This window comes from Bufo gargarizans, chromosome 1 (assembly GCF_014858855.1).
Source record: "Bufo gargarizans isolate SCDJY-AF-19 chromosome 1, ASM1485885v1, whole genome shotgun sequence".
NCBI lineage: Eukaryota > Metazoa > Chordata > Amphibia > Anura > Bufonidae > Bufo > Bufo gargarizans.
In genome coordinates this window covers 164248605-164271431 of record NC_058080.1, presented here as the reverse complement: position 1 = coordinate 164271431, position 22827 = coordinate 164248605, and the positions used below count along the sequence as shown (strand labels likewise).

Genomic DNA, 22827 nt, shown 5'->3' with positions numbered 1-22827 from the left:
TGGGTGGTCAATTCGACTGAATTAGTCAGAATCAGAATTTTAAGAAATTTGTTAATCTCTTCTTTTAACAACAAGGGTCTGTATCGGTAAATTGTGTTATAATTTAGAGTTGACAATTCCTTGCAATTTTTAGTAAAAATGTATCCTTCACCATTGACAGTTTTATAACAGATTTATAACAGTTCTAAATTGATATAAGCAGGAGTTTAAGGTGTTTTTTCATTTTTTTCAGGAGTTTGCTATTGATTTGATCTAGGTCCTCAAACTCAGACTGTTGCTTTTCTTGAACTAGGCACTGGACCACCTCACCTCAGCTCCATGCACTGTGTAGTACCTATTTACTGCAGTGCTTCTCCATTTAAAGTGGGATACATGCATTATATTCTCTCTGGCTCATTTATGTATCCACAAGACATGAAAAGGTTCCCTGGTGCACCTAGTATAATGATATTAGCTGTAGATCCTTTGTGTCATGTAATCTGAAAGATAGGACCTATATGGAACAGGCTGTGTTTCTGAATGATGTTTGTACTTTATAAAGCCCATTATTCTGCTGAAAGAGGACAACGTCATTAGAAAAAAAACTGTTGCCATATATGGTTGTTTTTGGGCTGCAAAAATGTTTAGGTTGGTAGTATGTGTCTAAGTAACATTCACATGAATGCCAGGACCTAAATTTTTCCAGTAGGAAATTGGTCAGAAACTCACATTACCTCCATCCTGGTACCACCTCTTCCCCGAGTAAACAAATATGAACCCGACTGTTAAAATTTAACCTGCTTATAAAACAAAGCATGGTTTGTCAGATCAGGCCACCTTCTTTCATTGCTTAATGATCCAATTCTGATGCTCATCTGGGTTTATGGTGGACAGGAGTAAGCATGGACATTGTGATTGGTCTGCACCTCTGCAGCCTGCTAGCTTAGCAGTTTGTAAAGCACTGTGCGTTCTGACACTTTTCTTATAATATACAACCTTAACTTTTAAGTAATATGTGCTACAGTAGCTCTTCACTGGAATCTAGCCTTTGCTTCTCAAATTAATCAAAAAAACTTTTAAGTTCCCATTACCCTGGTTTTTCATTTGGTTTTAATGTTATAGCTGATTTTTGTATACATAGACAAAATTAATAAATGTAAATCCACATTCATATTTTGATTGTATTTTTCCCATTAAGAAACATTGTTAAGATTGAAGTTACCTATTTATCTTATGAGACACTCACTAGAAAAAAAAAAAAAGCAAAAGACAGACTCTATACAATAGGTGTCATATCGTCCAATTCTGCGAGTTCCCTAACATCTGGTATATGACAGGTCTTGAGTTTCATTTGCTGCAAAGATTAATATATCTTAGAGTAGGCATCAGTGTGGAAGAGAAAAGCAGCTGAGCAATAAATTAAATGCATACAATTTGCATGACTTTTTAAAAGTCTAGTAATTACCTGTCAATCAATATCTAAGGATTTTTCTAACTAAAACCCAAGTTGTTTTAATAAGACAACACATTATACAACATGCAGATGTATGGACAGAATTTCAGAATAGTATCAAACATTTTGAATAATTGCAGGGACACATTGGTACACCTTAGGGGCTTACACAATTACAGTAAGTGATTTTTGTTTGTTATTTTTATTATTTTTATCTAGTGTGGACATATTAGTATATTAGGAATCAAAACAGAATTCTAGTAGCGAATGCCATCTACAGTATATGTAAATGGAACTTGTAGTATTATTTCCCAAAAATGTAATAAAATGTTAAGAATGACCTTGATATCTGCATTCATTGCATATGATTGTGATCTAAGCCACGGAAAAAAAAAAAAAAAAAAAAAATAGTTTTATTATTCATATGTTTTATGGAGCACATTAAGTAAACATGCAAAGTGCAGGGAAATAAGTACAAGAGCCTTTGTAATTTAACCAAGAGCTAGTTGCAAAAGGTTTTCCAATTAAGAGGATATGATTGGAAGCATAGATTTCAAAGGTACTTTTCCCATTAAAAAGAGGAACACAAAGCCTGATTGCTGACAAATGAGTACTCCTTATCAAATATTGGTTAGTGTCTAACATGCCTTGATGCAAACAACTTGCAGAATAGAAAAAAGAAGTGTAAGGCTTCATTGACATCTGTAGCAGAGAACAGCCTGCTAGAGTTCTCCAGATCTAACATTGCCAGATACTGCCGTCTGCCCTCCGGACCCCATTGACTATAATGTGGTCCAGCAGAGATTTGGCTGCTACTTGGAAAATATGCTGAGAATCGGTCAGGTAGGCAATATTTTTTGTTCTATGCTGGAACAGCCTGCTAGAATGGACAGTTGCACATGTGAAATTAGCATTCTATAGTTGGTTGAAGCTGTAAAAGGCTATGCAAAATATTGTAAAATATCTGGCTGTTTATCGATCCATAGTTAGACAAATTAGCTATAAATAGATAACATTTAGGACTGTTGCTATTCTCTCTAGAGGTAGGATTCCTGTTAAGATCACTCCAACATCACATTGGACAATCCTAAAAGAGACTAGCAAGAACTCAAAAGACTTACAGAAGACTACAAACAGCTCTTCATGTGTCCGATATTAGAAAAATTCTGAACAAGAATGGTGTTCACGGAAGGACATAAAATAGGAAGCCACTGCTTACTATGTGTAACTTTTAGTACAAACACAATGCACAATGGAGTGTTTGTAGGAAAAAGAACATTGCACTCCAACAGCAAAAACTTATCCCAACTGTGAAGTAAGATAGGGAGAGTATCATGGTTGGGGCTGGTTTTCTGCCACAGGGATTGGATGCCTTGCAACCATTGAGAGGACAATAAATTATAAGCCATATTAAAATGTTTTAAAAGAAAAAAAATTGGAGGCAGCACTGGGGTGATGCAGCAAGACAATGACCCAAAACAAAAACAATTAAATAAACTAAAGAATGTTTCAAAAATATTTGTATTTGGCTACATTTACATGTCCATATTGACATCCATGTCACATCCATGTCACATTTTTTTGTGGATCCATTGTAACAATGCCTATCCTTGTCCACAAAACGGACAAGAATAGGACATGCTCAATATTTTTTGCGGGGCTACGGAACAGACATATGGATGCAGACAGCACATGGTGTGCTGTCCGAATTTTTTGCAAACCCATTGAAATGGATGGGTCCGCATCCAATCCACAAAAAAAAAAAACACGGAGAGGACATGGAAACAAAATACGTTTGTGTGAATGTAGCCTTATTCATATCAAAATTCCTCCTCCATGCTGTGCAAATGTTATTTTAAACTACAAAAAACATTTGGAGGTACAGATTAATAAACATTTCACAACAATGTTAATTTCAGCCTCCATGGCTACTGCATCTTTTCAGGAATAAGTCAGATTTTTTTAAAATCTAATTTTCATACACGTAATTTAGGCTCTTTATTCTTATTTATTTTTTTGCAAGTTTTAGATACTACACTAAAATAGACTTTTTATTTGCATTTGCCATTGCTTATGTTTGATTCTTTTCACTCTATTTAGATCCAGCAGCAACTTCCTTCATCCTGTATACCAGTTATTATGGGATTAGTCACATGGCCACTGGTAGACATAAAGACAGCAGCAGCCTCTATTTTTTACACAGTGCTTGTGTGTAGTGTACGAGAGAAGAGAAGATAGAAGCAGTAAAGAACCTGCCTTGTTTTTGGGTCCTCAGGAATCTTTGACAATGAGGTACCCCTTACTTGACTGCTGAAAGCCCACAATGGAAATATACACTGCCTGTCCTCAAAAAAAGTCGCCACCAAAAAATAAAATAAAAAAGTCACACACTCTAATATTTCGTTGGACCGCCTTTAGCTTTGAATACGGCACACATTCGCTGTGACATTGTTTCGATAAGCTTCTGCAATGATTTATTTCCATCCAGTGTTGCATTAATTTTTCACCAAGATCTTGCATTGATGATGGTAGAGTCTGACTGCTGTGCAAATCCTTCTCCAGCACATCCCAAAGATTCTCAATGGGGTTAAGGTCTGGACTCTGTGGTGGCCAATCCATGTGTGAAAATGATGTCTCATGCTTCTTGACCCACTCTTTCACAATTTGAGCCTGATGAATCCTGGCATTGTCATCTTGGAATATGCCCGTGCCATCAGGGAAGAAAAAGATCCATTGATGGAATAACCTGGCCATTCAGTATGTTCAGGTAGTCAGCTGACCTCATTTTTGGAGCACATACTGTTGCTAAACCTAGACCTGACCAACTGCAGCAACCCCAGTTCATAGCCCTGCACCCACAGGCTTGTACAGTAGGCACTAGGCATGATGGGTGCATCACTTCATCTGCCTCTCTTCTTACCCTGATGCGCCCATCACTCTGGAACAGGGTAAATCTGGACTCATCAGACCACATGACCTTCTTCCATTGCTCCAGAGTCCAATCTGTATGCTCCCTAGCAAATTTTAGCCTTTTTTCCAGTTTGCCTCACTGATTAGTTGTTTTATTACAGCTACACAGCTGTTCAGTCCCAATCCCTTGAGTTCCCTTTGCATTGTGCGTGTGGAAATGCTCTTATTTTCACTATTAAACATAGCCCTGGGTTCTACTGTTGTTTTTCCTTGATTTGATTTCACCAAACGTTTAAGAGATCACCAATCACGATCATTTAGGATTTTTTTCCCGCCACATTTCTTCCTCGAATACGATGGGTCCCCACTATTCATCCAGTTTTTAATAATGCGTTGGACAGTTCTTAACTTAATTTTAGTAGTTTCTGCAATCTCCTTAGATGTTTTCTCTGCTTGATGCATGCCAATGATTTGACCCTTCTCAAACAGACTAACATCTTTCCACGACCACGAGATGTGCATTTCGACATGGTTGTTTAAGAAATGAGCAGCAACTCATTGCACCAGTTAGGTTTAAATAACTTACTGTATTGCCAGCTGAAAGATAATCGCCCATGCAGTAATTATGCAATAGGAGGCTCATAACTACAGGGAGTGCAGAATTATTAGGCAAGTTGTATTTTTGAGGATTAATTTTATTATTGAACAACAACCATGTTCTCAATGAACCCAAAAAACTCATTAATATCAAAGCTGAATATTCTTGGAAGTAGTTTTTAGTTTGTTTTTAGTTTTAGCTATTTTAGGGGGATATCTGTGTGTGCAGGGGACTATTACTGTACATAATTATTAGGCAACTTAACAAAAAACAAATATATACCCATTTCAATTATTTATTTTTACCAGTGAAACCAATATAACATCTCAACATTCACAAATATACATTTCTGACATTCAAAAACAAAACAAATCAGTGACCAATATAGCCACCTTTCTTTGCAAGGACACTCAAAAGCCTGCCATCCATGGATTCTGTCAGTGTTTTGATCTGTTCACCATCAACATTGCGTGCAGCAGCAACCACAGCCTCCCAGACACTGTTCAGAGAGGTATACTGTTTTCCCTCCTTGTAAATCTCACATTTGATGATGGACCACAGGTTCTCAATGGGGTTCAGATCAGGTGAACAAGGAGGCCATGTCATTAGATTTTCTTCTTTTATACCCTTTCTTGCCAGCCACGTTGTGGAGTACTTGGACGCGTGTGATGGAGCATTTTCCTGCATGAAAATCATGTTTTTCTTACCTTGCAGACTTCTTCCTGTACCACTGCTTGAAGAAGGTGTCTTCCAGAAACTGGCAGTAGGACTGGGAGTTGAGCTTGACTCCATCCTCAACCCAAAAAGGCCCCACAAGCTCATCTTTGATGATACCAGCCCAAACCAGTACTCCACCTCCACCTTGCTGGCGTCTGAGTCGGACTGGAGCTCTCTGCCCTTTACCAATCCAGCCATCTGGCCCATCAAGACTCACTCTCATTTCATCAGTCCATAAAACCTTAGAAAAATCAGTCTTGAGATATTTCTTGGCCCAGTCTTGACGTTTCAGCTTGTGTGTCTTGTTCAGTGGTGGTCGTCTTTCAGCCTTTCTTACCTCGGCCATGTCTCTGAGTATTGCACACCTTGTGCTTTTGGGCACTCCAGTGATGTTGCAGCTCTGAAATATGGCCAAACTGGTGGCAAGTGGCATCTTGGCAGCTGCACGCTTGACTTTTCTCAGTTCATGGGCAGTTATTTTGCGCCTTGGTTTTTCCACACGCTTCTTGTGACCCTGTTGACTATTTTGAATGAAACGCTTGATTGTTCGATGATCACGCTTCAGAAGCTTTGCAATTTTAAGAGTGCTGCATCCCTCTGCAAGATATCTCACTATTTTTGACTTTTCTGAGCCTGTCAAGTCCTTCTTTTGACCCATTTTGCCAAAGGAAAGGAAGTTGCCTAATAATTATGCACACCTGATATAGGGTGTTGATGTCATTAGACCACACCCCTTCTCATTACAGAGATGCACATCACCTAATATGCTTAATTGGTAGTAGGCTTTCAAGCCTATACAGCTTGGAGTAAGACAACATGCATAAAGAGGATGATGTGGTCAAAATACTCATTTGCCTAATAATTCTGCACGTAGTGTATTTGCTTAGTTAAATCCAGGTGCCGACTTTTTTTTTTTGGACAGGCAGTGTTATGTACTAGGTCAGAGATTTTGGGTTTTTTAAAAATTTGGCAGGTAATTCTTAACCAATTCACTTTGTATTTGTATTTCCTCAATATACTAAATAAAAGACATGAACAGTACAGCCATGTGTGTATTAGTAGCTTAGATTGAGATTTGTTTATAATTGTGATTTTTCTAACAATCAGACCAAATTTTCTGAGATCTCTGCAGAAGTACAGAATTTTATTGCAATTTAAGTGCCCTACACTTTATAATAATTGACATAATATTATATAATTATGAAATGCAATTTATGTTGTACTCTTTATTTTGGCTATTGTGCATTTTTATATTAGATACACATACAAATACATATTTGTATCTATTTTGTTAATGTTAAATTCACATTTAAAATAGATGTCCATTTATTTATTTATTTTTTCAATATTAGCACTACAATAGATTGATCTAGTTTTGGTTGACAAAGAACTTACAAAAGCCTTAACTCAGTGATATAATTATTCTAGCACAGTTTAATAAAATGAGGCTTATTTCTAAAGTTCACAGTTCCCAATCAGGCTAACTGTAGGAGAAAATGTCTGTATGTGGGTAAGTAACGGGCTCAGTGGTAGAAAACAAAGGGTGGTTATTAATTGTACACACTCAGATTGGGTCACTGTCACTCGTAGAGTACCTCAGGGGTCAGTATTTGGCCCTAATCTATTTCATATATTTATTAATGATCTTGTAGAAGGTTTGCACAGAAAAATAGTAATTTTTGAAGATGACACTAAACTGTGTAATGTAATTAACATGGAAGAAGACAGTATACTGCTACAGAGGGATTTGGATAGGTTGGAGGAGTGGGCAGATAAGTGGCAGATGATGTTTAACACCGACAAATATAAGGTTATGCACATGGGAAGAAAACAGTTCTGGGCTCCTGTGAACAAGACAGACATAGCAGAGCTGGAGAGGGTTCAAAGGAGGGCAACTAAAGTAATAACTGGAATGGATGAACTACAGTACCCTGAAAGATTATAAAATTTTTAGTTATTTACGTTACAAAAACGACAACTAATGGGTGATGTAATAAATATGTATAAATATATCAGGGGTCAGTGCAGAGATCTCTCCCATCATCTATTTTTTGCCAGGACTGTGACTGTGACGAGGGGACATCCTCTCCGTCTGGAGCATAGAAGGTTTGTACACAAACATAGAAAAGGATTATTTATGGTAAGAACAGTGAGACTATGGAACTCTCTGCCTGAGGAGGTGGTGATGGTAAGTTCACTAAAATAGTTCAAGAGGGGCCTGGATGTATTTCTGGAGTGTAATAATATTACAGTCTGTAGCTACTAAAGAGGGGTCATTGATCCAGGGAGTTATTCTGACTGCATGATTGGAGTCGAAAAGGATTTTTTTCCTCTTAAAGTGAGGAAAATTGGCTTCTACCTTACAGGGGTCTTTTTGCCTTCCTCTGGATCAACTTGCAGGATAACAGGTTGAACTGGATGGAGAGATGTCTTTTTTAAGCCTTATAAACTATATCACCATTAAAAGTGTTTTGCTTTGACATAATATATTTACATTGAGTTTTTTTCATACCTTTAGCGCATATCTTTTCATATACATTTACAGCAGTACTTTTAATTATTGCTTATAGCAGGGGTTTTGTTGTCTTTTTTTATACTGCATAGTCCTTATCCAAGCATATTTTAAACATTTACAAAAAAAGTAATTATAGACTAAAGCAATTCAATAGCCAGTTGATTCTACCGTACAGTTTCTCAATAGGAATGAGGTTATACAAGATTGAGAAATGATTAAGAGCAGAGGCAATTATATGCAGTATATGAAGATTATTATACATTGTCGCTGACAACTGATATTCTAAAAGAATGATATAATGTAGGAAGCTCAACTCCAAGACAGAGTGGAAATCTATTCATTATAGATAATTATACAGATAATATACAGATAAATTCCATCTCGAGGAGTCAGTATGGGAATCAATAATTTAAGAAAGACTTCAGTAAAATACATTTTCAACGGGATTTTATAAATTTATAAATTGAAGAATACTCAATCTAAGAAACTGTATAAGAAGGTAGAGGAGAATAAAAAGGATTTAAGACAGCAAAGAGTTACAAAGAAAAAAGTACAAAGATGAGACCTTTCTTGACCTGACAGAAGAGACTAGCGCGACTGGTTAGTTAGGATTATGTGAGTGTACTACAGTATCTGGTCAAAACGTAAAGAATGAAGGGAACATTTATTAAGTCCTTCTGCATTGTTGGTGGAAGTGCCAAAATTGAGGCACAGGCCTCTACATAAGTTTGACACTTTCTCCAGCAGGCCGTGACACCCACTTAGCTCTATGTCAGCCCCCTTGCTGCAGGGCTGGACTGGCCTACCGGGATACCGGAAAATTTCCCAGTAGGCCACCTGTCCTGGGGCGGCTGGGGCCGCTTTAAGATGTGCCTGCACTTTCGGGCCGAAAGCTCTGGTGTAGTGGAGCTGAGCAGGCCGGCCTCCGTGGGAGCAGCGCTGCCTCCCTCCGACCACATGGTGTTGCTGGGATTTTCAGGCGCTGCCCGTTCACTCGTCCCTTTCAGTCCCAGAACCCTGTGATCCCAACTCGGTCTGGCCTGGCGGTTGTGTGTGTGGCCGCTCCTCTCTTCCTGCGAGTGGCCTCCCGCCGCCTCCCTAGCCTGGGGCTGTGGGGCCTAACCTCCCAATTCTCAGCAGCTATGCCAGGAGCAGTGCCCGCGTGTATGCTGATGTAAACAGCCTGAGGAGCCGCAAATACTAAGACTACGAGGCGCACGTTCCGAATTGGGGGTAAGAAGGGGAACAGAAGGGGAAGGTGGAGTGAGGAAGAGGGGGGAGGGGAGGTGAGGAAGGGGGATGATAATGAGGGGGAAGGGGGGGTGAGGAAGACAGGGAATGGGGGGTGAGGAAGAGGGGGACAGAGGGGGAAGGCCAGGTCCTTACAGGAGGACTGTATATCTAAGTATAAATTAAAGAGAGTCTTTCACCTAATTTGAGCGTTTTAGACCACTCAGATCAGGTTATAGACTCTTTGACCCTCATTACAATGGTACCTTTGTTTTCTGTGTCCCTCGTCCAGATCATGAAAAAAAAAAATCACTTTTTGAACATATGCAAATGAGCTTCTAAAGGTGCCCAAGGGCAGCGTTATTGGGCGATGTGTCCAGAAAAACACACCTCTTTCAGCCCTCTGGCCCGCCCTTCTGTCCTATTATTACCTCCTCCTCTGCCTCTAGCCGTAATTATATACAGGGGATACCCAGGTTATACCAGCATGGTCCATTGAAGATTTATAACTTATACATCTACTTGTATATAGTGATATGGACCATGTTGGTATAACCTGGGTATCTCCTGTATATAATTATATATGTACCGCTGATATAAGTTAATTATTCTTAGTTCTGACCCAATTGGATGGGATAATGGTCTACTGTAGTGTTTCCCTACCAGGATGCTTCCAGCTGTTGCAAAACTACACCTCCCAGCATGCCCTGACAGCCAAACACTGTCTGGGCATGCTGAGAGTTATAGTTTTGCAACAGCTGGAGGCATCCTGGTTTGGAAAAGTTCATATTCGTGTTTACACACGTATTTTAAAATTAATGCTTTCCCCTTTTATAAACAAGTAAATAATGACACAATGCTGTGGGGCTGGTGTGCAACTTTTTCCAGGGTTGGTTTTTATCCCCAGTCTGGCCCTGCCTTGCTGGCATAGATTTAAGCCATTTTCCACTTCATAAACAGGTGCTTCCCTGCCCACGCCACTGTCCCTTTTCTCGGCACTTAAGAAAAGTAATGTAAGCAGGAAAAAGTTGCAGATTTTGCCGCAATAATAGCATGTGACAAAATCTGCGACTTTAATAAATATGCCCCAGAATGCTGGTTATGAATAGTAACCTTCAAGAGAGAGTTTACTTTTTTAATATATCAGAGGGATACAGCAAATAACTGTTTTGCCTCAGTATATAGCGAGCTTACTTTTCATTTATTTGTGGAAATTTATTTAGTAGAAGTCCTACATAAATCAGAGATATACATATTAGTTTTTCTTGTCAGCTATCATGTGTACTACTATTGTGAACACATACTGTACACAATACAGAATGTTTGAAATCTTAATAGGATTTTATTCATGTCACTGAGGTGGCAGATTGTTTCACAACTGCTATGTGCAATTCTTTATTATGTCATAGGAGGATTTTTTTGTAATCCCTCCTATGAATTGACAGGTATACCAAGGCATAGTATGCCCCATAGACTTCCATGGGTGCTGCTTTATGGCCGAATACAAATCAGTGGTTTTATGGAGTCATAATACAGCAGTATACATTAGCCCTAAAAAGAACTACTGCATGCAGATTTCAATTGGCACAGAACTGTCAGCTGCAATTCTTTTACCTATGTACTTTTTATTTCCTGCATATTCCTTGAGGGTGGACACTAAAAGCAGAGATCTAAATATGATCATATATGAAAAAAGTTATAGAAATTAACACTGTCTGATGGTATTTTTTGCCAGTACTGTTTCAAATATTTAAAGGGAATCTGTCAACTCTCAAATGCTGTCCTTACTGAGGGCAGCAAAGGGTACTGCTAGACCCACTGATTTCTGCAATTTGTCACTCTTATGCTGGTCTACAGTGAGGTCAGCATATGGGACTTGACAGATTCCCTTTAACCCCTTTAGGACACAGCCTTATTTCACCTTTAGGACCATTTTTTGCAAATCTGACCACTGTCACTTAAAGTGGTGATAACGTTAAAATGCTTTGACTTACTATTGTACTTCATGACACTGGTAAAATGAAGTAAAAAAAAATATATTTTTTATTTATAAAAAAAACCCACCAAATTTACCAAAAATGTGTAAAAAAAATTGCTAATTTCCAAGTTTCAATTTCTCTACTTTTATAATACATAGCAATACCTCCAAAAATAGTTATTACTTTACATTCCCCATATGTCTAATTCATGTTTGGATAATTTTGTGAATGATTTTTTTTTTGGGGGGGGGGGGGGGATGTTACAAGGCTTAGAAGTTTATAAGCAAATCTTTAGGGACCAGTTAAGGTCTGAAGTCACTTTGTGAGGCTTACATAATCAAAATCACCCAAAAATGACCCCATTCCAGAAACTACACCCCTCAAGGTATTCAAAACTGATTTTTACAAACATTGTTAACCCTTTAGGTGTTCCACAAGAATTATGGAAAATAGAGATATCATTTAAAAATGTAACTTTTTTGGCAGATTTTCCATTTTAATATTTATTTTCCAGTTACAAAGCAAGGGTTAACAGCCAAACAAAACTCAATATTTATGGCCCTGATTCTGTAGTTTACAGAAACACCCCATATGTGGTTGTAAACTGCTGTACGGGCACATGGCAGGGTGCGGAAGGAAAGGAAAGCCATGCGGTTTGTGGAAGGCAGATTTTGCTGGGCTGGTTTTTTGGACACCATTGGAAGCCCCCCTAATGCACCCCTAGAGTAGAAACTCCAAAAAAGTTACCCCATTTTAGAAACTACGGGATATGGTGGAAGTTTTGTTGGTACTAGTTTAGGGTACATATGATTTTTTGTTGCTCTATATTACACTTTTTGTGATGCAAGGTAACAAGAAATAGCTGTTTTGGCACCGTTTTTATTTTTTGTTATTTACAACATTCATCTGACAGGCTAGATGATGTGGTATTTTTATAGACCAGGTTGTCACGGAGGCGTCGATACCTAATATGTATACTTTTTTTTATTTATGTAAGTTCTACACAATGATTTATTTTTTTAAACAAAAAAAGCATGTTTTAGTGTTTCCAAAGTCTAAGAGCCATAATTTTGTAAGTTTTTGGGCGATTACCTTGGGTAGGGTATAATTTTTGCAGGATGAGCTGACGGTTTGATTGGCACTATTTTGGTGTGTGCGACTTTTTTATCCTTGCTATTACACTTTTTGTGATGTAAGGTGACAAAAAATTGCTTTTTTTACACCGTTTTTAATTTTTTACGGTATTCACCTGAGGGGTTAGGTCATGTGATATTTTTATAGAGCAAGTTATTGCAGATGCTGCAATACCTAATATGTATACTTTTTTTATTTATGTAAGTTTTACACAATGATTTCATTTTTGAAGCAAAAAAAAATCATGTTTTAGTGTTTCCATAGTCTGAAAGCCATAATTTTTTCAGTTATGGGGCGATTATTTTGGGTAGGGTATGATTTTTGCAGGATGAGATGATGGTTTGATTGATACTATTTTGGGGTGCGTGTGACTTTTTGATCGCTTGCTATTACACTTTTTGTAATGTAAGGAGACAAAAAATTGTTTATTTAGCACAGTTTTTATTTTACATTTTTTACGGTGTTCATCTGAGGGGTTAGGTCATGAGATATTTTTATAAAGCCAGTCGATACGGATGCGGCAATATCTAATATGTATACATTTTTTATTTATGTAAGTTTTACACAATAATATCATTTTTGAAACAAAAAAAAATCATGTTTTAGTGTCTCCATATTCTGAGAGCCATAGTATTTTCAGTTTTTGGGTGATTATCTTAGGTAGGGTCTCAATTTTTGCAGGATGAGATGACGGTTTGATTGGCACTATTTTAGGGTGCGTGTGAATTTTTGATCGCTTGCTATTACACTTTTTGTGATGTAAGGTGACAAAAAATGGTTTATTTAGCACAGTTTTTATTTATATTTTTTTTACGGTGTTCATCTGAGGGGTAAGGTCATGTAATATTTTTAATAGAGCCAGTCAATAGAGACACGGCGATACCTAATATGTATACATTTTTATTTATTTATGTAAGTTTTTACACAATAACAGCTTTTTTCAAACAAAAAAAATTATGTCTCCATATTCTTAATCATAGTTTCTTTTTATTTTTGGGGCGAATGTCTCATTTTTTGTGGGATGAGGTGATGGTTAGATTGGTGCTATTTTGGTGGGCAAAGACCTTTTTGATCGCTTGCTGTTGTACTTTTTGTGATGTATGGTGACAAAAAAATTGTTTATTTAGCACAGTTTTTATTTATATTTTTTATGGTGTTCATCTGAGGGGTTAGGTCATTTGATAGGTTTTTTAGAGCAGGTCGATACGGACGCGGGGATACCTAATATGTATACTTTTCCCTCCCTATTTTTTACCAATTTTTTAAACTTTATTTGGGGAAAATTATGTTTCTTTTTTCTTTTAAAAACTTTACATTTATTGGGGGGAAAAAATCCCTTTACAATGCATTCCAATACTTCTGTATTGGAATGCATTGGCTGTATGTGTAATACAGTGTGTATTACTCATACAGCTTCCGGCCTGTGAGATCTAGGGGGCTGGATCTCACAGGCTCGTCATCGGAAGGCAGCGCAATGCCTTCCTTAGGCATCGCGCTGCCTTCAATGCCATCAGGTCCCCCCTACAGTCGCATGGGGACCCGATGGCACCTCCAATCACCGTTGCAACTACAGGTAAAAGCCGCAAACTGCAGGTCTGAATTGACCTGCGGTTTGTGGTGATCGCCGACACGGGGGTCATGGGACCCCCCCGCGCATCTAGCCAAGGTGCCTGCTCAATGATTTGAGCAGGCACCGGGTTCCGATCACCGCCCGCCGGGTGGCGGTGATAGGAACTATGCATGACGTACCAGTACGTCATGGGTCCTTAAAGGGAACCTGTCACCGGGATTTTGTGTATAGAGCTGAGGATGTGGGTTGCTAGATGGCTGCTAGCACATCCACAATACCCAGTCCCCATAGCTCTGTGTGCTTTTATTGTGGGGGAAAAAACGATTTGATACATATGCAAATTAACCTGAGATGAGTCCTGTCCTTGAGATGAATCAGGGACAGGACTCATCTCAGGTTAATTTGCATATGTATCAAATCGTTTTTTTCCCACAATAAAAGCACACAGACCTATGGGGACTGGGTATTGCAGATGTTCTAGCGGCCAACTAGCAACCCACATCCTCAGCTCTATACACAAAATCCCGGTGACAGGTTCCCTTTAAGTACCAGGACAACATGCCGTACCAGTACGTCATGTGTCCTGAAGAGGTTAAAGATCATAAAATGCACCAGAGAAATGCAGAGCAGACATAAATCTTTCCTATAAGACTAAGTCCCAGGAGTGATGACAAATAATAAACACATAAATGTATAACTATAGAATGCCTATAGAATGCTTCTATTTTTTTTTAAAAAAGATAAAAAGATACCCAAAAAGGCTTTATTTTAAAATATACCCTTTTTATTGACCATACTATAAGTATTATTTTTTTCGATAATATCGGATTTGAAACAACAGCGAGTAAACCTTCTAAATAATTATGGTGATAGATGATTAACAAACCTTGTAAAGTTAGTTGCTTGGACAATTTTGTTGTAATATCTATTCCGTTCTTGAGCCAGCTGAGTTGAGGCTGAGGGACTCCATCAGCATGGCATCTAAGATTGGCAGTGACACCGGGCTCCCTTGCCTGGCTTTCTGGGTAGACTCGGATGACTGGTGGAACTAGAATAGTAACAAAAAATAGTTGAAAAGTCACAAATGTATATTATTTAAGATACAGTAAAACAATGTTAAAAATAACCAAAAGTTTTTTTTAAATATAGAATTTAATATAAAGCAAATATAGTTTAACCGCTAAAGACGAGATATAAATAACGGGAAAACTAACAATTCCATTTAGTCTTCAGATTTTCAGTGGTGGACTTGAAGTACAGTATACCTATACTAGCAAAAATTTTCCTATATCATTGTGACATATCAAAGGTTTTGATTGTGGGGGCCTGAGAGCTGAGACCCCTACTGATTGCTAAAACAAGGAGAAAAAAGCACTCACACAGAAACAGCCTCAACAGAAACTCTATGAGTCTGTCTCAAGTCCATCTCCTGCGGTGTGGAGAGACAGCGCTCTGTACAAGCGCTTCTTTCTCCTCGTTTTAGTTATCTGCAGGGGTCTCACAGTCAAAACCTTTAATGTGTCACTAGGACGTATCAAAAGTTTTGCTAAAGTACAGGTATACTTTAACCATAAACTTTTACCTAAACCATAAACTACTGAACAGTAGTGATGGACGAACATCTGCCAGGACGTGAAGATCTAAATATATCTGAAAATATGATCATAATGACCACAACACTTTACTAAAAGGATTCATTATCACTTAAATTGTGAAATATTATGATTAATGCATGAATTTTGACAGTAATATGACAAATACAACCAAACTGCAAAAAATGATTTAGTATTATCTTATTTAACATTATTAACATAACAGAAAAATTACAAACAGATGACAAAAACGTTAACCCACCCTATTGTCTAACTGTAATGACTTCAGGAAATACAGCTCCCACACAGACTGAATATGCTCATGTGAAACTGGCCTAAAGGTCTACTTCAGGTTCACAAAAAAAAGCTAAATCTGTTGGGTTATTAAAAATTATACATATTATATATTTTTGCAATATGCTTTCTGTAAGAACTTGTCATTACTTTTAAGATTTCCACTTGCTATAATTGACGATGATAAATTGTCCTGGCCATTTTATGTACAAACATCAGTGGGGCTTGGATCTATGACTCTTCTTAGGGTCGGTTCCATTTGGGTGAAATTTTCATGCATTTTTGTATTTTTAGGGGAGTTTTTTTTACCCCAGATGTTAGCTGAAAGTCTATGGAAAGCATAAAACTCAGGACACACAAGCGTTTATTTGCAGCTTTCATCAACTAGGTAGTCTCTGGTATTTTTTTTTAACGCAGCATGTTAAACCTTTTATTCTTTTTTTTGTTTTTTTGTTTGTATGTTTTCTGGCTGTTTGATATAATTTTCTCTGTAGAGAAAAAACACCAGAAAATAAATATGGTCTACATGGTCGCCCACATGGTCCATTGTTTCGGGGAAAAAAACTGCACAAAAACCCCATAAAATCAGTATGTGGTAAGGAAAAATCGTGAGTGTTTTCTATGACATGATCCTGGTATGCAAGTTGTATCATAATCAGTTTTCATCACAATTTATAAAAATATATAACATTTTCCATTTACAACTACTGAAAGATAGACACTTGTATCAGAAAAATGGTTAATGGGATTTAGGTTCAGCTACAGAGATCAATACACTTCTAGGTGAAAAAAAACTATGTCTCCTGGAATTAAACATTGATGACCTGTCCTCAGAATCTGATCAGGAAGGGTTCAGCTCCTGTCACCTCCGTCAGTCTGCAGTTTGAAGTGGTTATATTGCTCAGACCAGAACCGTGTTCTCTTCATACTATGTCAAGCACAACTATGTAAATTGTATAGCGGCTGTGCTTGGTATTGCAGCTAAATCCCATTACCGTGAAGGGGTCTGAGCTGTATAAAGGCCATGTGACGTAACAGGCTGAGAAATGGGCCCCACTTGTCTCTGCCCCTTCCAGAAAACAGATCATTGGGGGTGATGGGAGTTGGATCCCATCGATCAGATATGAATGAGCTATCCTGAGGATAGGTGATTAATATGTAAACCCCTTTAACATCTACATAGATTTAATCTAAAGATTGAATGTCTTTGATAATTGAAATGATAAATCAAGATGATCCAAAGTGGTACATGGAAGGTGTCCCTTTTGTGATACCAATGACTTCTGTGATATTAACAAACATGTATCAATGGTATACATTTTATATTAAATTTAAAAAAAAGCAGATGTGATTCTTTATTAAACAGCCTACTGAGTAGCATGGACATGGCTTATTCTGTGCAGCCTAATTTTAAATTATGCATTTTGTAGGCATGTGGGCTCTTGCATTGTACAGGCCTTAGTATCCAACTGCTGCTGTCGAGTTACTTTTTAACAACTAGTGTATAAAGCACATTGTCCAATGTCATGAAAGGGTGTTCCCCTCTTAAACAGAAAGTCCAGCACTGGGGCAGAAGCCCTATTGAATTGCCATCTTCATGAAATCCATCTTAAAAATAATTCAACATGGACTTCAGTTCAAATGGTCCCGGCTTACGCATTTTGGATCTTTAAACTTTACTTGGCTCAAGCCATGTTGGTCGGATAATCTATGATTAAAATCACTTGTTTGACGAAATGTGTCAGACGAGAGTGGGGATATGTGTGCATTTATGCAATTTATTACAATAAAGGATTGATTTTTTTATTTACAACACACTGGATTCCTTCTCTACCTTCAAATTGCGTATTGCTAAGGACATGATCAAGCCTTGAATCCACGCAGTGACACGTTTGATGAAGTGAAAATATGGTGTTGGATTACATTTTTTCGCTTTACAAGTTGTTAGAAAGTGTCTCGGCATGAGAAATCTATCTACAAGTGGACACTGACTGGCCACTGAAATGTATGTGACCATGGGTAATTGTAGTAATGATGTGTATGGCACACTTTTAAAGGTAATTTAGTGAGGCCAAGCGTTTCTGACAGTGCTCTGTCTGTGTTGGTACTGCTAATTGACATAAAGGAAGGTAAGGGCAGTGTGGCCTGCTGTGAGTAGTATACTTTGAAACTTAGTCCGAGCGTTTGAAGTAGTACACACAGGTTTCTCATGATATTACAACCTGATTAATTAGAGTCTTCTTATCGATATAAGAAAAAGCAAGTGGTGCCTTTCTCAATACAGTTAGATTAGATAACTGCATTCATACATGACCTCAATGAATTACTAACTATACGGAAGACATTATTGGGGCACCAAAAGATTTGTTTCCTTGCCATTCCTGTTATATGTGCTGCAATATAAACTCCATGTATAGCCAACCCAATGATTCCCTTCCTACAGCAAAGGCTCTATTTCAATTCTTGTTCATTTCTCTGCATTCATAATCTATATGCTTTCTGCTGTGTCTTCATATATGCAAGCTATTGAACATTGACTATACATATTACCCTTTTTCTCCATAATCCATTTGTTAATTGTATTCTGGGTATAAGGAACAAATTGTTCTGTTTGCTACTTGACACGACCATGGCTTTTAGCTTGGCATATGACCCTACTTAATCAATATCCTTAAGGATTCTTTGTATGCAGAAAGAACAACTATCCTACAAAGGTCCAAGGGAGAGGTGAGCTCTTCATCTATTTAAAAGCATCCTCAAATTTTCTGCAAGTTGTACTATAATCTTATGGAAATATGGAGATAAAATGCAGTACATTAAATAAGACAGTTCTAGTGTACTCAAGTACTGTGACAATAATGCTGCAAACACCAAAAAATAAGCAAATCTTGTATTCTTCTCTCCTCTACTAAACTGACAAAAGAGACAAGCCGTAGATAGTCTACAGCAATAATAAACCTTATCTCTAAAATAACACACTCCAAAATAGGTTAAACCTATTATACAGGCTCCATCTGGGTCTGCATCCTCTGGGATTCCTGCTGTTGGGAAACTACAACTCTCAGCATACTCTATACACTTCTATGGGAGTTCATAGAACAGCAAGCAGCTATGCATACCACCGGCTGTAGCTTCAAAACAGGTGGAGTGCTGAAGGCAGCTGTTCTAGATCAAGTTGCACCTTGAACAGCAGACATTATTCAGAATTTTTCACAGAAAACAAAACTGTTGATACCAGATTCCCATGTGTATTACAAACTCACCAATCTATTCTAATTTCAGTAATATACATGTGAATGAGATTTTGAAAACCCTGTATACATGTAGCAGAAAAATGTTTCCATGGACAAACAAGAGTCACTCTGTCACAGATTAGTTATACGTTTTCAGTACAGAGTTCACCCTCTCATTGTACAGTGAAATCTGCATGCACCATATTTAATACAGTTCAGTTTGTTTAACATACCCAAATGTGGTCATTTCTGCATCAAAGTTATTGTGGGTGGTATATACGCTCATTTAGATGGGCTGACTGAGCAGGCAATTATAGGGAACAAACACAGTAATTGCTCATCAGAGTAGGTGAGTGTTGCTTGTTTCCATACAGATCAATTCTTTCTCGGTAGAAGATCTATTTTTGCAAAGCAGAATCTGCCTCCCATGCTTGCTTGCTGTTTGGGTGATTAATGACTCCTCTACTCCCATTTAATGGGAATGAGCATTTGTAAGAACATTTGTTCCCAATAATACCCCAATAATTGTCACATGTAAAAGGACATTATGTGCATGAGCTAAGTCTCAAGTTTCCACTAAAGGGCTTCTGTCACCAGATACATCGTTAAGAAATCCTCTTACATGTTAGATGTGCACTTGTCAATATATTCTATTGGTCTTTATACTATTTGAATAGGTGGCCTTTGTTGAGAAATTGGCTCTTCCACCTGGTTGCACTTAAGGCTACACTCCTATTCATTTCCAGCCACCCCCACCACTTGAATGACAGGACCAAGCAGTGAAGACATACTCATGTCTGGCCAAGAAGTGTCACGGCAGTATGCTTGGCGCAAGGCATGGAGAGCCCAGCAATCTTCAGCCATGTACAGTGAGTGCACTGAATGTGCTGCCACGAGACTTCAGGGCTAGATGTGAATATATCTTCACTACCTGGCCCTCTCAGTCAAAGCAGTGGTGTGTGGCCAGGATTAAAAAGGAGCAGAGAGTCAGGTGCAATGGCACCACCCTTGTGGAACTTATGGGTAAATTGGCATAATATAAAAAAGTCAATTTCTCAACAAAGAGGCCACCTATTGAAATAGGACCAACACCATTGCAATGTACTCCCAGTAAATGGGGTTCCTTTGCATTGTACTAGTGACATTAAATGTATGGATAGTCTGCTTATGTACCACTTCAGAATTGTACAATCATAAGTGGAATATGCTGTAAATTTTCAAAACACAGACACCTTTTAATTACATTTTCACTGCTTACCATTCACTTGGAGGATATGAGTTTGATAAAGCTTATCATAGCCATCAGCATGACAGCTGTAATTCCCCATGTGGGTTGTGGTAGCCTTGGTAATGTATAAGGATCCATCATCTCCAAAATCCTAGAAGAATAATTTTAGAAAAACAAGGTTGTTGTAATTATCTTAATACCGTAACATTAATTATGTTCCTCAGCTTGGCATATTAATTGTAATGCAAGATGCTCAGCGCAATAATGCTTGATAGAGTCATCATACAGATCCAGTTCAGTCATAGTTGGAGTACAATAACAGACATTTTTTTAGGTAGAATTTTAACTGATTATTCTCTAGCTTGCAGTACAGTAAGAGTCATGCAACAAATGAAATAAAATTGTTTTATTTTGCGTATATTGATTAATTCTAAGTCAATTAGTATAATTTAAAGTTGTTACTATACTTAAAGTGTAACTTGCATTTCAGTGTATTTCTACTCTTAAACATTTTTTTTAAATACTTTATTGGGGAAAGAAGGTTCTTTGCAGTAGAAAACAGGGTGTAAAGAGTCCTTTTATCTAACCTTTAACTAAGGAGAGTCTGTCTTCAGTTCTTCTGAACGCTGAAGACACCTTTTGTGTAGGATACAGAGGCTTCCCGCTGCCTTTGGTCACTACCCCAGTCCCTAACTATGTACGTACATGTCCCCTTACTTTCACTGTCCATCACTATGCCTATATGACTTGTACACAGAGGTGTCTTCAGCACTTCGTAAAATGCTAAAGACTGACGACAGACTCTTGTAAGCGATGCTATATTTGATAAGAAGACTCTATCCCTAATAAAGCATATTACAAAATGTTAGATCACTGACCGTACATTAAAAATTAAAAATAAACTAAAACAAAATTAACACTTTCCGGATTCTACATCCCCATTACAAAGAATAGATCTCCTGATTACCGGATGGTCACAAGACTCCTGCTTCTAGGACCACTCTTGAGGGATAACAACTATTGAGTCCTAGTTCCCCCCCCAACAAAAACCCTGATATGTATTTTTTTTTTTTAAAACACCACCATTTAATGAAAAGACCTTTATGTTCATAAAAAAAAAAAAAAAACAAGCAGCTTAATGAGCCCACAATTATTGTGTTATTATTGCCATGATGACCGTGTCTTCCCCAGCAAAATCCGCTAATTTCTGGGGATGTCGAGACAGGAATCACATTCTGTAAAGGGCCGGTTCTGATTAGACAAATGGTTTAATGGTTTTAAGGAAATGTGTCCTTACAAAATGATATTATTTAAATCACATTTTTATGTTTAACACATTTTTAGGAACTTTTGATGATGTTATTTTTAATTTTCCATGTCGCTATTTATATTATAAACAAAAAACATAAAATCCTGCACTTTTCCCACTGCCTGCTAAGCATAATATTAGGCACCACTTTTTGGTCTGTACAGATTACTTTACCTGCCTGGTAAGGTTGATCATGGTGTAAAAAATGATACGAACAAGTGTGAGCATCAAGGGAACGGGCTGAGTCCTTGCAGCACTGTTTCTGTAACACCTCTGTGCTCTACACACTCCCCCATCCCCTTGAATGACAGAGGTGATAGACATCTTGTCTGTCAATAAAGGGGAGGGAGGATTGTGTAGAGCACAGAGGTGTTACAAAAACAGTGCTCCAATTGCTCCGGTCAGCAGCCCCTTAGTGATTAAACTTGCTCAATAAAATCTGAGATATCTCTGTAGCAGTTCAACATACATACAGACAAAAGAAAGGTATCATTTTAATCAGCACGATCAACCCTACCAGGCTGTATGGCTTGTTTAATAGTGCTCATCATAACAACAGAAACTCTTTAAACCTAACACTTTTGTTTAGAAATGTCACTAAAGTTCTTCTATGCCATTTGGCATTGATTTGGAAATTATAATTTTTGGGCAACTTTTAAAAATTATTACAGTGAGAAATCTAAATTGAGCCTAATTTACATAGCTAACTGTGCCCAATTTCCTAGCCAATTTAAAAACTGGAGTGATATAAAAATGCCGAAAGTCACAAAAAGTTTGTGCAAGTGAGCCTGAAAAGTCGCAAAGTCCTATTATTGGATTTTTGGAAGCCATCATTTTGTAGTGCAGGATTCCACCCACCCCCCGACCCCAGCCCCCCTTTTTTTTCCTCTTTTTAGAGGAGAGCAATTGTTGAGCAAATAGTACAGTAAACCTCACTTCATGTCAGACAGCAAAAAATATTCATTTTGATTAAGCATCTTTATAATGAGTACAGTAGCAAGTAAACACACACGTTATTATATCTGTATATATTTATTTCACATACTGATTTTATTTTATCTTTTTTTATTAAATATTTGCAGTACA

The 22827-nt window shown here is 37.7% G+C and overlaps 1 protein-coding gene across 1 annotated transcript in view; it reads right to left on the bottom strand.

Annotated features, from left to right (window-relative positions):
• The window catches only part of FSTL5 (follistatin like 5), a 940713-nt gene that overhangs the window by 274223 nt on the left and 643663 nt on the right, over nt 1-22827 (bottom strand). The window contains exons 7-8 of the mRNA XM_044297750.1: nt 20463-20583; nt 14972-15133 (exon numbers count right to left, since the gene is read on the bottom strand). Of these exons, the coding sequence (XP_044153685.1) occupies nt 14972-15133; nt 20463-20583 (283 nt within the window). The remainder of the gene's footprint in view (nt 1-14971; nt 15134-20462; nt 20584-22827) is intronic.